This window comes from Triturus cristatus, chromosome 3_2, assembly GCF_964204655.1.
Source record: "Triturus cristatus chromosome 3_2, aTriCri1.1, whole genome shotgun sequence".
In the NCBI taxonomy this organism is placed as follows: Eukaryota; Metazoa; Chordata; class Amphibia; order Caudata; family Salamandridae; genus Triturus; species Triturus cristatus.
The window spans coordinates 406521882-406534345 of NC_140584.1; the positions used below are offsets into that span (position 1 = coordinate 406521882).

The following is a 12464-nucleotide window of genomic DNA, read 5'->3' on the forward strand; positions in this document are numbered from 1 at the left end:
AAAAGAACAATTTTTGCAAAATTAGGATAATCAAAGACTGGGGGGGGGAAACATAACACACTAATTTATACCTTGCAGTTTGTATGCAGCTCTTAGATGACAGGTAATAGCTCACTGTTCTATGTTAGGATTTTAACTTATAAACCACAAGTAACAAAAGGATCTCTGACAAAAGCAGGAGCCCACTGACCTATTTACATTATGTGCACCTTGTGATCTGCATGGTGCATGTTCTCTGCAGCATGCACATGAACCCTCTGATCTACCTTTCCATGAGCCAAAACTTCCACTAGACAAAATTCCAATCTCTCTCTAGGAAGAACATTAATCACCAGAGTCATCATGACATTTTAATTGTTGCTGAAAATTGCTGGAGGCCAGGAAGGAGGCAGCAAGCGTTTTTAAAACCATAACATACTTGCAAACATAATGCCTCCACCCAAAGTCACAACCCAGTGCGGTCACACCGGTTACACCGCCCTAGAGCTGGCCCTTCTCAAGGGTCCTGTGACCTCAGTGACAGAGTCACTGTTGTTCTGGGGTGTGCTGCTTCATGGGCCTGCCCACAATACTGGAGGTGAACTTCAGTATGGATTGTGGTGGACAAGCCTTGAAGGTTAACCCACACTTGCTACCGCTAGGGTCTACCTGCTGGTGCTAAGAAACCAGGGCTTCTAAGGTCTTGCAAAACCTTCTAAGGTCTAGCATGAAATTGTGCTTGTTGCAAAGTCATCCTGTGCCCTGGGCACCCCCCAACTTTTTGCTGACTGGAACTAGTGGTAACTGACTCTGACTGACCCTGGGCTCTGCCTAACCAGGCCCAGGGCCAGTGCCAAGCTGAAAGGAACACATTAGAATACAGTTAAAACACCCAACATACACCAGGGTACACTATGGTATGGTGGGGTACCCTTGTAATTGGTATGACCTACCCCATAAGCCTGTAGTATCTAATAGGGCAGGGGATTGAAACTACCAAGAAGTCCCCAGTACCCAGGGGTATGGCAGTTTAGAGGCCAGCAGCTTTTTCTGCACTAGCATGTGTGCAGTGCCCAAGCCTGCGGTCAGTTTAAAAGCAGCACTGGGTGCCAGGACTGCTTTGAAACAGTAAATTGCTGGTCAAATTCGACTTTGATACTAGAAACACAGTAAAAGGAGAATCTGCAATATTTCTACAGATTCAGAACCCCTAAAGCCTCCCCTAGTTGCACAGGGGGTGGGGGTCCTGTAGAAATTAGGGAAATACTTATAAAATATGTTTTTATAAGCCCTGGTGCTAGAAGACTGGCCCAAGTCATTTTCCCCATTGCAAACCCCATGGCCCATCATTTAACATGGAAGGAAGTTAATGATTAATAAATATTGATAGGAGAGGACAAGCCGGACCATTCAAAGACTTCCCAGAATGGTAGTAGTAAATCCAACAATATTATATTGTTGAATTTCTCCTAAAGTGTATATACAAGAAGTTATAAGACTTTCTTGTTTGTAAGTCCAAATTCAGCCTTCCAGTGGTCTGCCCTGATTGGTCAGAGTTAAGTGGATTAGCCAGGCTGCTTTGAAGAGGTGATAAAGAACCACTCTGCTGGGAGGGCAGTGTGCTGGTCTATAGGTATGCCAGGCCAGGAGGTGGAGTCGTAAACTATGCTCTTCAAAGGCAGAGGGGAGGCCTGGGTTTCAGTTTCCCTCTGACACTCTTGACCAGGAGTCAGGGCTAGGCTTAAGGAAGGTATGTGCAGATGGTAGGGGGAGAGTCCATGGAAATAAGCCATCCCAGGGGGTGTGTTTAGCCAGCTCTTACCTCCTTGCTGGAAAATCAGCCATTATGGATTTGGAAGAATGATGCACTCTGGGACAACAAAATGCCACACTCTGCAGGATGTGGTCATCACTATGAGGAGTTACCCTGCTTTCATTGGTCAGAGGTGACCTGTGGCTTGACCCAGAGAATTTTGAATAAGTATCTGAGAGGGGCAGAGCCCTCCAGATCTGCTGATTGAAACTTACTGAAGCAAGACGTGCCCTGCTGCGAAGTTCTGCTGTGCAAAGACTTCTAAGGCCTGACCTCTGAAAACTGCACCATCTGAAAACTGCAGCTCTGTGGATTACCTTGCTACAAAAGGACTAAGAAGTAGACTCCCTGCAAGCTACAGGTTAACAGAGCTCACCTGGACATCCCCACAAAGAATCCCCAGCCTGGAGTACCAGTGGATTTGAAAGGGTTTTGTTCAAGTGGATTGTGGAATTGAAGTTTCACACTTTCAAGGACCCTCTTGGAGATTCCAGAACCTTGGACTGTGTGTTGGATACTTTGGGACCCGCAAGCAGAACTTCAGGAAGGATTTCTAACTGGACCCAGCCTGCTGGAGAAGGTTGCACAGTGGTGAGATATTCTCCAGAACAGCTTCTAAAGGTGTGTCCCTGTCAGAAAAAACGAAATGACTAAAAGGGGCACTGTTGGTTTCTAAGCGCTACAAAGTGACTAATCTTTAAAAATTCATATCTCTGGTTCCCTACGGTGGATTTGTTTCATTTTGGTGTCATTTAAAAGATAGAAATATTACCTATGTTTATAAATTGGTGTTGAATTTTTATTTTGTGTTGTGTCTTAATAATTTACTGAAATGGTGTTTTAAAATGCTTTACATACCTGTCTTTGAAGTTAAGCCTGTCTGCTCGCAGCCACGTTACCAAGGGTTGAGCATAGGAATAATTTTCTAAGACTTATGCTGGGTCCTATCATGTGTTAGTGGCCTTATTGCCAGAGGCAGACCTACTTTTGCCCCTACCAATAACCCACTTTCCAACAGTGCACTCTCAGGAGATTGGTCTGGTGGACTGGTCATCAAGGCTGAACCTGGTTCCCCAGTTCCAAATTAAGCAGCTCTGGCCATAGTGCCACATCCTCTCCCCCACTGAACACCATACTGTCCCACTGAGAAAAACTCACACTGCCTTCAACTACAACCCAATTGTTGCGAGCTATAAACACCTGGATGTGGCTCAATTTAAATTACGCACTAGACAAGAGCAATTTGCGGCCTACAAAAAGAAGTAACAGCATCCTGGAGAAAGCAAACACTCATAGGGAGTGCATAGTTTAGCAAAGCATGTGAAATGTAAGCAGGAACAACATGGTTACCTTAACTCTTTTACACGCACTATTCAGAAATCAGTGAGTGCTTTTGCCAGAAAAGTTAAGGACATGACAACAGGGCCCTGAATGGACCCATTTCAATGTCCATTGCTTATATCCTTACAAAACGTAAGCAGTATGGTAAAAAAAACACATCCCTGGACGCAGAGTCGCAGTACACATTTTGTTTTCCAATCCACATATTGCAGTACCTCCAGGATTGGTGCACTAGTTGCAAGCCCAGGGAAAACAAAGACAAGAAAACAAAAATAGCGCTTCACCGGCAAACTCTGTAAAAGTGGCGCTAATGTGTTTGGGTGTGAATAAAATCAATCTGGCCTGTTTACTACCACCCTGTCTTACTTTATTTAGTTATTTATCCTATTTTTAATCTTTTATTACCGAAGCTGCACCACATCGTCAATATTCTAGGATAGATATGGTGTTTGTTAATCAAGCTCGCTCAGCAGACTCTAATATTGAGATTTGTCAAAAAATCACATCGGATCACAATCCTCTATTGTTTTCAATATTTCTAGGATTGACAACACAGCGGATGGTGAGGGGTTTTACATTTCCCAAAAATCTGCTTAAAAGTTTCGATTATATTCAGTATATGCAAGGACAACTAGTGGACTTTATAGATATTAATGCCCATACCGCTTCTTGGTCCATAGTGTGGGATAGTCTCAAGGCATATATCAGGGGTATTACCCAACAGCATTTGTTTTGTCAAAATCAGGTCGGACTACGGCTTGCGGAGGCCGGGCGTAGGGAATGTATGGAATTAGAACAGCGTCATATTAAATCAATACTAACTAAAGACCCCCGAGAAGCTGACATTTATCGGCAACTTATAATAGCGAGAGCTAAGATCACTCGCGAGTTAAGGGAGAAAGTTGCCAATCAGTACCATAAATTTAGAGTACGACAGTATGAATACGGAGAGAGGATTGGACGGGTACTAGCCTATCAGCTGGCAGACTCCAGGGCCCATACACAAATAAAGAGCATTATTGGGGGGGATGGCCTAATGTACCATCAACCTGTAGAGATTTTGGAGCAATTTAGGCAATTTTACATAGACCTTTATAGCGATAATACGGCATGTGACCAACAAGTGTTGGCAGCTTATCTACAGGAGAGTGGTCTGAATGTATTAAATTCTCTTGCTACGCTATCAATGGATAGGGATGTGGATGGAGTTGAAATTCTGGAAGCAATCAAGGCTCTACCCTCAGGGAAAGCCGTTGGGGGGGATGCCCTACCCCTGGAGTTTTATAGAACTTTTTTAGGAACTCTTGGTCCTGTCTTTTTGAAGGTGGTGAATGACATATTGAATGGTAGAGACGCTCCCCCGTCTTGGAAACAGACTAATATAATTGTGTTTCTTAAAAAGGGGAAGCCCTCAATTGAGAGAGGCTCTTATCGTCCAATCTCACTTATCAACCATGACTCTAAAATCTTTTCTAAAATTCTGTCCTCTCGTCTTGCCCCATCTATACAGCTAATAGTGTCGGATCAACAGCACGGTTTTGTTCCCGGGCGGGATACTACAATGCATATTAATACTGCTATAGCCGTGTTTGATGCTGCCCATTGTTTGGGTGGCAAAGCAGCGATGCTAATGCTGGATGCCGAGAAGGCGTTCGACCGAGTTACGTGGGGGGCACTCTGGGCTATAATGTTGGAAGTAGGAATTGGCCGTAAGTTTGTCTCGGCTATTCAGAAAATCTATATGAACTCGCAGGCTGTTATTAGGCTTAATGGACTGACCTCGGATTTATTTTTCATTCAGAGGGGCACCCGGCAGGGGTGTCCCCTCTCACCTTTGCTATTTGCAATATATATTGAACCTTTTATTCGTCATCTGTTACGGAATCAGCATATCAGCCCGGTTTCTTATAATCAAGTACACATTAAAATAACCGCTTATGCGGACGATATAGCTGTTTTTACTACAGACCCGGTTCAAGCGATGGGGGAGATCGTTTTGGAAGCACAGAGATTTGGATTAATCTCAGGGTATAAGCTCAACACTAATAAAACTCAAACAATAACTAATATTGAAAGTATCCCTTTTACACCCATTTTGGGCGTCACTCAAAAAGCTACTTATCTAGGAGTTAGTCTTAATAGCCACACGGAAGAAATAGTGAAGCTTAATTATGAACCATTATTCAAGAAAGTTGCTACGGACCTGCGCAAGTGGCATCAGTTGCCCTTAACTATTTGGGGGCATTGTAATATTATTAAGATGAATGTCCTTCCAAAGTTCCTGTATTTATTTAGGAGTATTCTTCTGCGGGTTCCATCTTCATTTTTTAAAAGACTGGATGGCATCATAGGCAGTTTTATTTGGGGGTATAAAAGGGCTAGGCGGGCTATCAAATTTCTTAAACTGCCATACGAAAGGGGGGGTTTCGGATTACCGGATTTTAAGCTATACTTTTGGGCTGCTTTTGCCACGCGTCTACAGTGCTTGCTGGAAGGTTTTGGTATGTCACAAATGTGGCTTGCATATCAGCTAGTATGCGGGTCTGAGTATAGGTTTGTACTCCCTAGGATGTCTGACCCGAATTACTTTAAACGCGTTCGTTTTAAGATATTGAGACACGCTATTTGGATATGGTGGAACATTGTAAAGTTGTATAATATCCCCGACTTACATGCAAGTACTTATCTAAGGGGGAACCCCCGTTTGGGGGCCCTATTTGGGGATGTTGCCTGGAAGATCTGGCAACATTGCGGTGTACTACAGTTAGGGCAACTGTATGATCAGGACGGATTTAGATCATTTTCCTCCCTCAGAGATGAATTTGGGGTCCCGAACCATTTTTTAACATTTTTTTGCAAATTAGAGATTTTTTTATTAACGGGGAAAGTTTAGTGATTGCTAATATGCTGGGGGAATCTGCAAGCTCATTTTTACAACTCAGGGGCAGGGGCTGTATAGGAAAATTTTACAAACATTTAATTATAGGTGTAGCTGATGACGATGTTCAAGCCGTAGAAAAATTAAACTGTTATTTTGGAATTAGTATTACTACACTAGATCTGCATAGGTCACTACTGACTATTAATACATCTGTTACTTCTATTAATTTAAAACTTCAGCAACATCGTATGTCATTTCTTTTGTACTACACGCCTGAAATTATCTCTAAGTGGGCTACGCCTAGTGTGACACCAAAAACCCACTGCCCTAAATGTTTATTGTTTGCTGCGGACATTAGACATATGTTTATTACGTGTCCAGCACTCTCTGTTTTCTGGTCATTGATTGCAAAGGAGCTGTGTAACCTTTCAGGCAGTAACATTATTATTTCTGAGAAAGAGATACTGTTGGGATTAATAGAGGATCCAGGCTCAATTTCAGCTGCTTTATTTTCTATTATTATGGCTTGTTGCCGTTTATATATTGCTAGAGTTTGGATCGAGCCCAAACCTCCAACGATTGCGGAGTTTTGGCAGTTATTGAGAGGGGTATACGAGATGGAGATAGCCCTTGCCAAGGTTAGGGGCCTTTCCTCTCGAATTAGAACAGAACGGACCTGGCTCTGCCTACATTGGGACTAAGTGTTACAGATTGTAAATTCCCTTTTTTTTCTCTTATGTGCCTGGCCATTGTTTGTATTTATCCAGTCTTGATGTTATGTTATGTAATTTTTTTTCTCTTTTGGCAAAATTAAAAAAAATTTAAAAAAAAAAAATTACCGAAGCTGCACTTTGGAATTAAAATGTCAGAAAAATACGACATTTCCTGCAAAAGTGTTTTTGTTTTTTGGATCCATTTCACAGGGGAGCAAATAAAAGAAAGGATAGGAAAAAGAGAGAGAACTCTGTCTTGAAGTCACGGTTTTCAGTAAGAGAAGAACTGCTAGACAGACAGAGAGGGAAGAAGGAAAGAGTGGGGGGGGGGGGGGCAGCTGAAACGGCAGAGCAGAAGTTACTGTTACTTCTCTGCCGCCCTGCCCGTCACGAACGCCGAGCTTTATAGGCAATGTCGATTTATTGTGTCCTGGGACGCATTTTCAAAATACAAAAGTAGGGGAATGGAATCCTTGGAATTAGAGAAGTAGGGGCACGCTGTGCCCTGCCGATCCCGCCCACTTCGACCACTGCTCTCAGAACAGGTGCTCTTGAATATTGCTCTCGCAGCATGCAACCCTGTAAATCCCTATCAAGCCACGTGACTCAATGAATTAAACTTCCCTCATTGGACCCTTAATTTGAGTTGCATCTTTGTTAACACTGTCCGTTAGTCTCAAACTGGGTGACACTTAAGATTATATTTAGAGCATGTGAGCCTGCAAATTAGGGTCGGAGCATGTGACGTTGTAGATTACCCTCAGACCACATAACCGTATATGACAACTTGTAAACTACTCCCACACCATATGACTCTGTAAATTACACCCGCGCCATGTATTTGTGGATAAGGCTCAACTCACTGGGCCACAGGCCGGGTGGGAGTTAGGGCCTGCTAAACTGCGATCACTGAGCAAACACCTGGGTGCGCAGGGATACCACCCGGTAATTACCAGGTGCAGTAACGCCCTCACCCTGAATTACATTTCAGAAGGTCAAAACTGCTACAATTTACCAAGGGGAAAAGACTCATTATCTCAGACGAGGTGACAGAGTGAATTCACCAAGTCAAATCATAATTCATAAATTAAATTTGAACTATGGGATGTTGAGAATGACACTGTGCGACCCTGTAAATTACTCCCGGGGCTTTAAGTGGGATGAAAAAACTGGGGGTCTCTCAAAGGGGCGTGGCCAATGTAATTAAGGGCGTGGCTTAAAAGCACCTCAGCTAAAAATCGTTGCTTAGCATAGTGTGCCGCCCGACTTGTATTTTGCTGTTTCTGTCATTGCATCCAGATATATGATGCAAGTAACGTCATACCAACAAGAAGTCAGGACTATTGGCTTTGTCAATGGTTGTTAGTTGCATAAGAATAATAATCAGCAACTATGGCTTGTATATAATATTGAAAAAGCTTCCACTTAAATCCGTGGTGACACCACGACAATGTTCCTGCTCCTTCGCTTCAAAAAGAGAAGGGAAATCTAGAGAGAAAATTACTGTCTGTAAAGGAGTCTCTTCCCCTACAACGGTCACCTGGTATGACGTCATGCCGTACCTTCTCCACTGGTGAGAAGTGAGCAGTGTGAGCAGCGCACATCATGTGCCTGCGATCACACTGCAGTCCGAACAGGGCACAAAACAGAGCCCGATAGAGACCCGTTTCGAACCCCCCTTTAAAACACTGCCGTAGCTCAGCACCGGTGAGACCCGGCCCACTTAAAGCCCTGATTACTCCCATACTTTGTAACCTGCTAAAGTAAGCTCAGACTATGTGCGCTGTAAATTACTCTGAGATTTCTTTATCCTTAGCGTGTGAGTTGTAGGCCACTTTCCTTCGATGTGTACTGAACTCTTATGCTACTACTGGTCTAGGCCTCACCCCTCAGGCACACTTGGTATGTTCCACTTTCCGTTACTTTTCTACCATTCCACTTTTTTTTTTTGTCTAGTGCTTTGTTAACGCCGATGGATGGCGCTATACATCACCATGTACTCTTGCCATCTGCTTTGATGCTCCTTGGTGCTGCCTTGCTAGTGAGAGCACATAATCCTAGTATGTCATCGAAGAAATGGTTAAAAGTCTGAGAACTACAGAACCTCATCAATATGTCAATCAAACTGGAGACCACTCATAGCACCATTTGGAGGAAGAGTCACTTTGACATTCTAGCTCACTGAGACATCCGTGGCTCCAGTCGTGAGCTTTCAATGGACACGCTAATGTGTCCTGGGATTTGTAGTCCTGCCTTTCTTCAATCGCACTAAACTGCCAGATGACAGTGGCTCACCTAAGGAAGACCCGGGATTGCTTTGCATCCCTGGAGCCATATTGTCATCCTTCCAGAAGTGAATGAATGAATGAATGAAGCGGAACTTGTAACGCGCAGACTTAGCCCAATGGGCGTCAAGGCGCCTAACATAAAAGCTGACTGAAAGAACACATGAGAGCTTACTGATATGCCTTTATAAAAAACCAGGTTTTAAGCGCTTTTCTAAACAAAGACAAAGAGGGAAGCGCCTTAATCTCTAGAGGAAGGCCATTCCAGAGTAGGGGCGCAACGGTGGAAAAAGCTCTGCTCCCCCATCTGGATTTTTTAGAGCGGGGGACCACAAGCTTATTAGCGTCTGCAGAACGCAAAGACCGGCCAGGAACATATCGAGTAAGCAGAGACCCCAACGCATTTGAGGGGCCAGCCTGCACGGCCCTATAAGTGAGACAGAGAAGTTTGAATGAAATTCTGAATCTGATAGGGAGCCAATGCAAGTTCCTCCTGGCCATCGTCGCCGAAGAGTCCCTGGGGAGTGCTAAGACAAATCTAGCGGCAGCGTTCTGTACTACCTGCAGACGTTGTATCAGATATTTATTAGACTCCGCGTATAGTGCATTGCAGTAATCTAATCTGGAGCCCACGAGGGCCGTGACTGTCTGTTTTCGTGCCTGCGGGGACAGATAATGAATAATGCGTTTTAGAATTTTAATAATTCCCCAGCAAGTAGCCACGGTCCTGTTAGCCTGGCTATTCATGGCAAGTGAGGTGTCAAAAATGACCCCAAGATTCCTAGCCGTAGAGGAGGGAATAGGGCAGGTTCCTAAGGACGGAGGCCACCACTCATTGGACCAGATGTTTTGATCTTTGCCGAACACAAGGACCTCCATTTTGTCGGCATTGAGTTTTAATGAATTAAGCACCATCCACTCAGCCACCATCTGCATGCAGGCCCTAAAGTTCGCGGCAGAGACACTCAGAGAATGGTTGAGGGACACCATAATCTGAGTGTCATCCGCATAGGATACCACCTCCATCCCCTGCGATTTTACTAATCTTGCAAGGGGGGCCACGTACAGATTAAATAGGGTAGGGCTCAAGGCCGAGCCCTGGGGCACTCCACATTGCAAAGATTTAGCAGGGGAGAGGTAATCCCCCAGCAGAACTCTTTGCTCTCTCTGATGCAAGAAGGAGTTCAAAAGGCTGAGAGCCTGTCCTGCGACCCCTGCCTCCCTCAACCGCGATGTAAGGGTGGAGGGAGACAGGGTATCGAATGCTGCAGTCAGATCCAGCAAAACAAGAATCGTCGACTGACCCAGATCAACTTTACGCCGGATGTTATCCACTACCATAGTCAGAGCAGATTCAGTACTATGGAACTTCCTGAAACCATGCTGCAAACTATCTAAGAACCCAGAGGAATCAAGGAAAGTGGAGAGGTGAGAGTTTAAATGGGCTTCAAGCATCTTTGCAGGAGCAGGCAAGAGGGAGATGGGCCTAAAGTTCTTCATCACTCCCGGATCCAAGGAGGATTTTTTTAAGAGGGGTTTCACTATGGCCTTTTTCCAGACCATTGGAAAGCTGCCCTGAGTCAAGGCCGCGTTCATGACTGCCAGTAGTGGAGGCAGAAGTGATTCCCGGCAGTCCTTAAGAACTTTCAGCGGACAAGGATCGGCCGGGGAGGCTGACTTAGTCCGATCCAACAATAAGTTGAGATCCTCGAGAGAGAGAGGCGGAAAGTAGGAAAGAGAGATGAGTGGATCTCTCCCCCAAAATTCCAAGGCCTTAATGTTATTCAGAGAATGCTCATTCAGCATCTTCTTCTGACTGTCAAGGGCCAAGTGGATGTCCGAGATTTTATTATAAAAAAAGTCGGAAAGATTATTACAAAGCTCTTGCGAAGCCACCACAGGATCAGGGGTCTGAAGCGAGCACAATGAGCCCACAATCTTAAAAAGCTCTTTAGATGAGGGAAGCGCAGTTGTCAACTTGGAAAAATATTCCTGCTTCTCCTTGATAACTCGAGATTTATATTCGCGCAATGTCCGTTTGTGATCTTCCCTGTCAGAAGGAGCCCATGACTTACGCCATTTCCGCTCCTTAGTCCTGCAGGATTGTCTTAAGAGTCTAAGAGGCTCCGTAAACCAGGGTGCAGAGGGTTTCCGCCGCGCGACATAGCGTAAGGAGGCGGGAGCTAGCGTATCAACCGCAATGGTAATAGAGTTGACAAGCTCCTGAGCGGCCCCATCCGCATCTCTTGAAGCGGAAATACCACAGTCTTTTAGGAAAGGAACGAGGGCATGATTATTAATATTCCTATAACCTCTTTTCAAAGCTTTGTTGCGAGGCGCGGCAGTGAGAGGATCCATGGTGGCGAATGAAAGACCAAGGGGTACCGCAAAGTGGTCCGACCAGACCAAGGGGAGGGGGGAGCCAACAGAGAGTCTAGGATCATTGGTAAACACCCCGTCCAAGGTGTGGCCAGCCCTGTGCGTCGGATACTTTACACGCTGAATAAACTCACAGGCTTCCAACGCATCAATGAGCTGAGCAGAATCCCTAGAAACCCCATCATCTAAATGAAAATTGAAATCCCCCAGAATAGAAAAATGAGGTTTGTCAAAATATGGTTCCAGGATACGGAACAACTCAGAGCAGAAGCTGGTTCTGGGGCCCGGTGGTCTATAGACCAGGATACCAGTAAAGGACTCTGTCGGAGAGCAAGTTATGCAAAAGTATAAGGCCTCAAAAGCGTCCGCAGGGTCAGACAGTGTTTTGGTGGAGCACAAGAGTGGGGCCCTACAGATGATTGCCAAGCCCCCCCCTCTCCGTACCAATCTATCCAGTCTATATAAGGTATAGCCCTCTGGTATTGCCAACACCAGATCATGGCCCGATGAGGCAGATGCCCAAGTTTCAGTTACAAATACCCAGTCGGGTTGCCTGTCATTGACAAACTCGTGGAAGGCTATGTTGTTTTTTATAAGCGACCGAGCATTAATCAAAAAGCCAGTTCTTGGGGATAAGGCAATCAGAGGTGACGGGAATTTAGCACGTACCTTACCTCCAGAAGCCAAGGGACAGAGCACCACATGACACCGTGAGCAAGAAGAGTAGCGTGTTAACTCATCCGGCGACCAGCTGTGATGACAGCGTCGAGGCGGAGGTCTCAGAGCTAAGAGCTCATGTACTAAGTAACACCTCCCAGACCTTTAATAATTCAGCCATTGTTAGGTCTTGCTTGACACTACACACACGTGCTGCTTGACCTTTTGCTATTAGTTCTTACTAAATCATCAGATTAAACTATCTCTTGAGCCGTTGATACAGAAAGCAATGTTTTTGTTTTGTTTTAATCTCTGCTGCAGGCTTCTCTTTAATGTTTTAATCACGCCTCAAAAAGTCAAACCTATTGGCCAATGCTTGGTTTAATTGTATGTGTACAAACCAAACTGTAGCAAGG

The 12464-nt window shown here is 44.8% G+C and overlaps 1 protein-coding gene across 2 annotated transcripts in view; it reads right to left on the minus strand.

The window, feature by feature from the left end:
• LOC146857442 (angiopoietin-2-like) overlaps window positions 1-12464 on the minus strand; it is a 198380-nt gene that overhangs the window by 101146 nt on the left and 84770 nt on the right. The window contains exon 1 of one of the 2 annotated variants that reach the window (XM_085647964.1): window positions 12066-12137. The exons of the other annotated variant lie outside the window; for it this stretch is intronic. Within the exon in view, the coding sequence (XP_085504090.1) occupies window positions 12066-12095 (30 nt within the window). The 5' untranslated portion in view covers window positions 12096-12137. Of the gene's footprint in view, window positions 1-12065; window positions 12138-12464 lie in introns of those variants that run through there. 2 annotated transcript variants of the gene reach the window in all.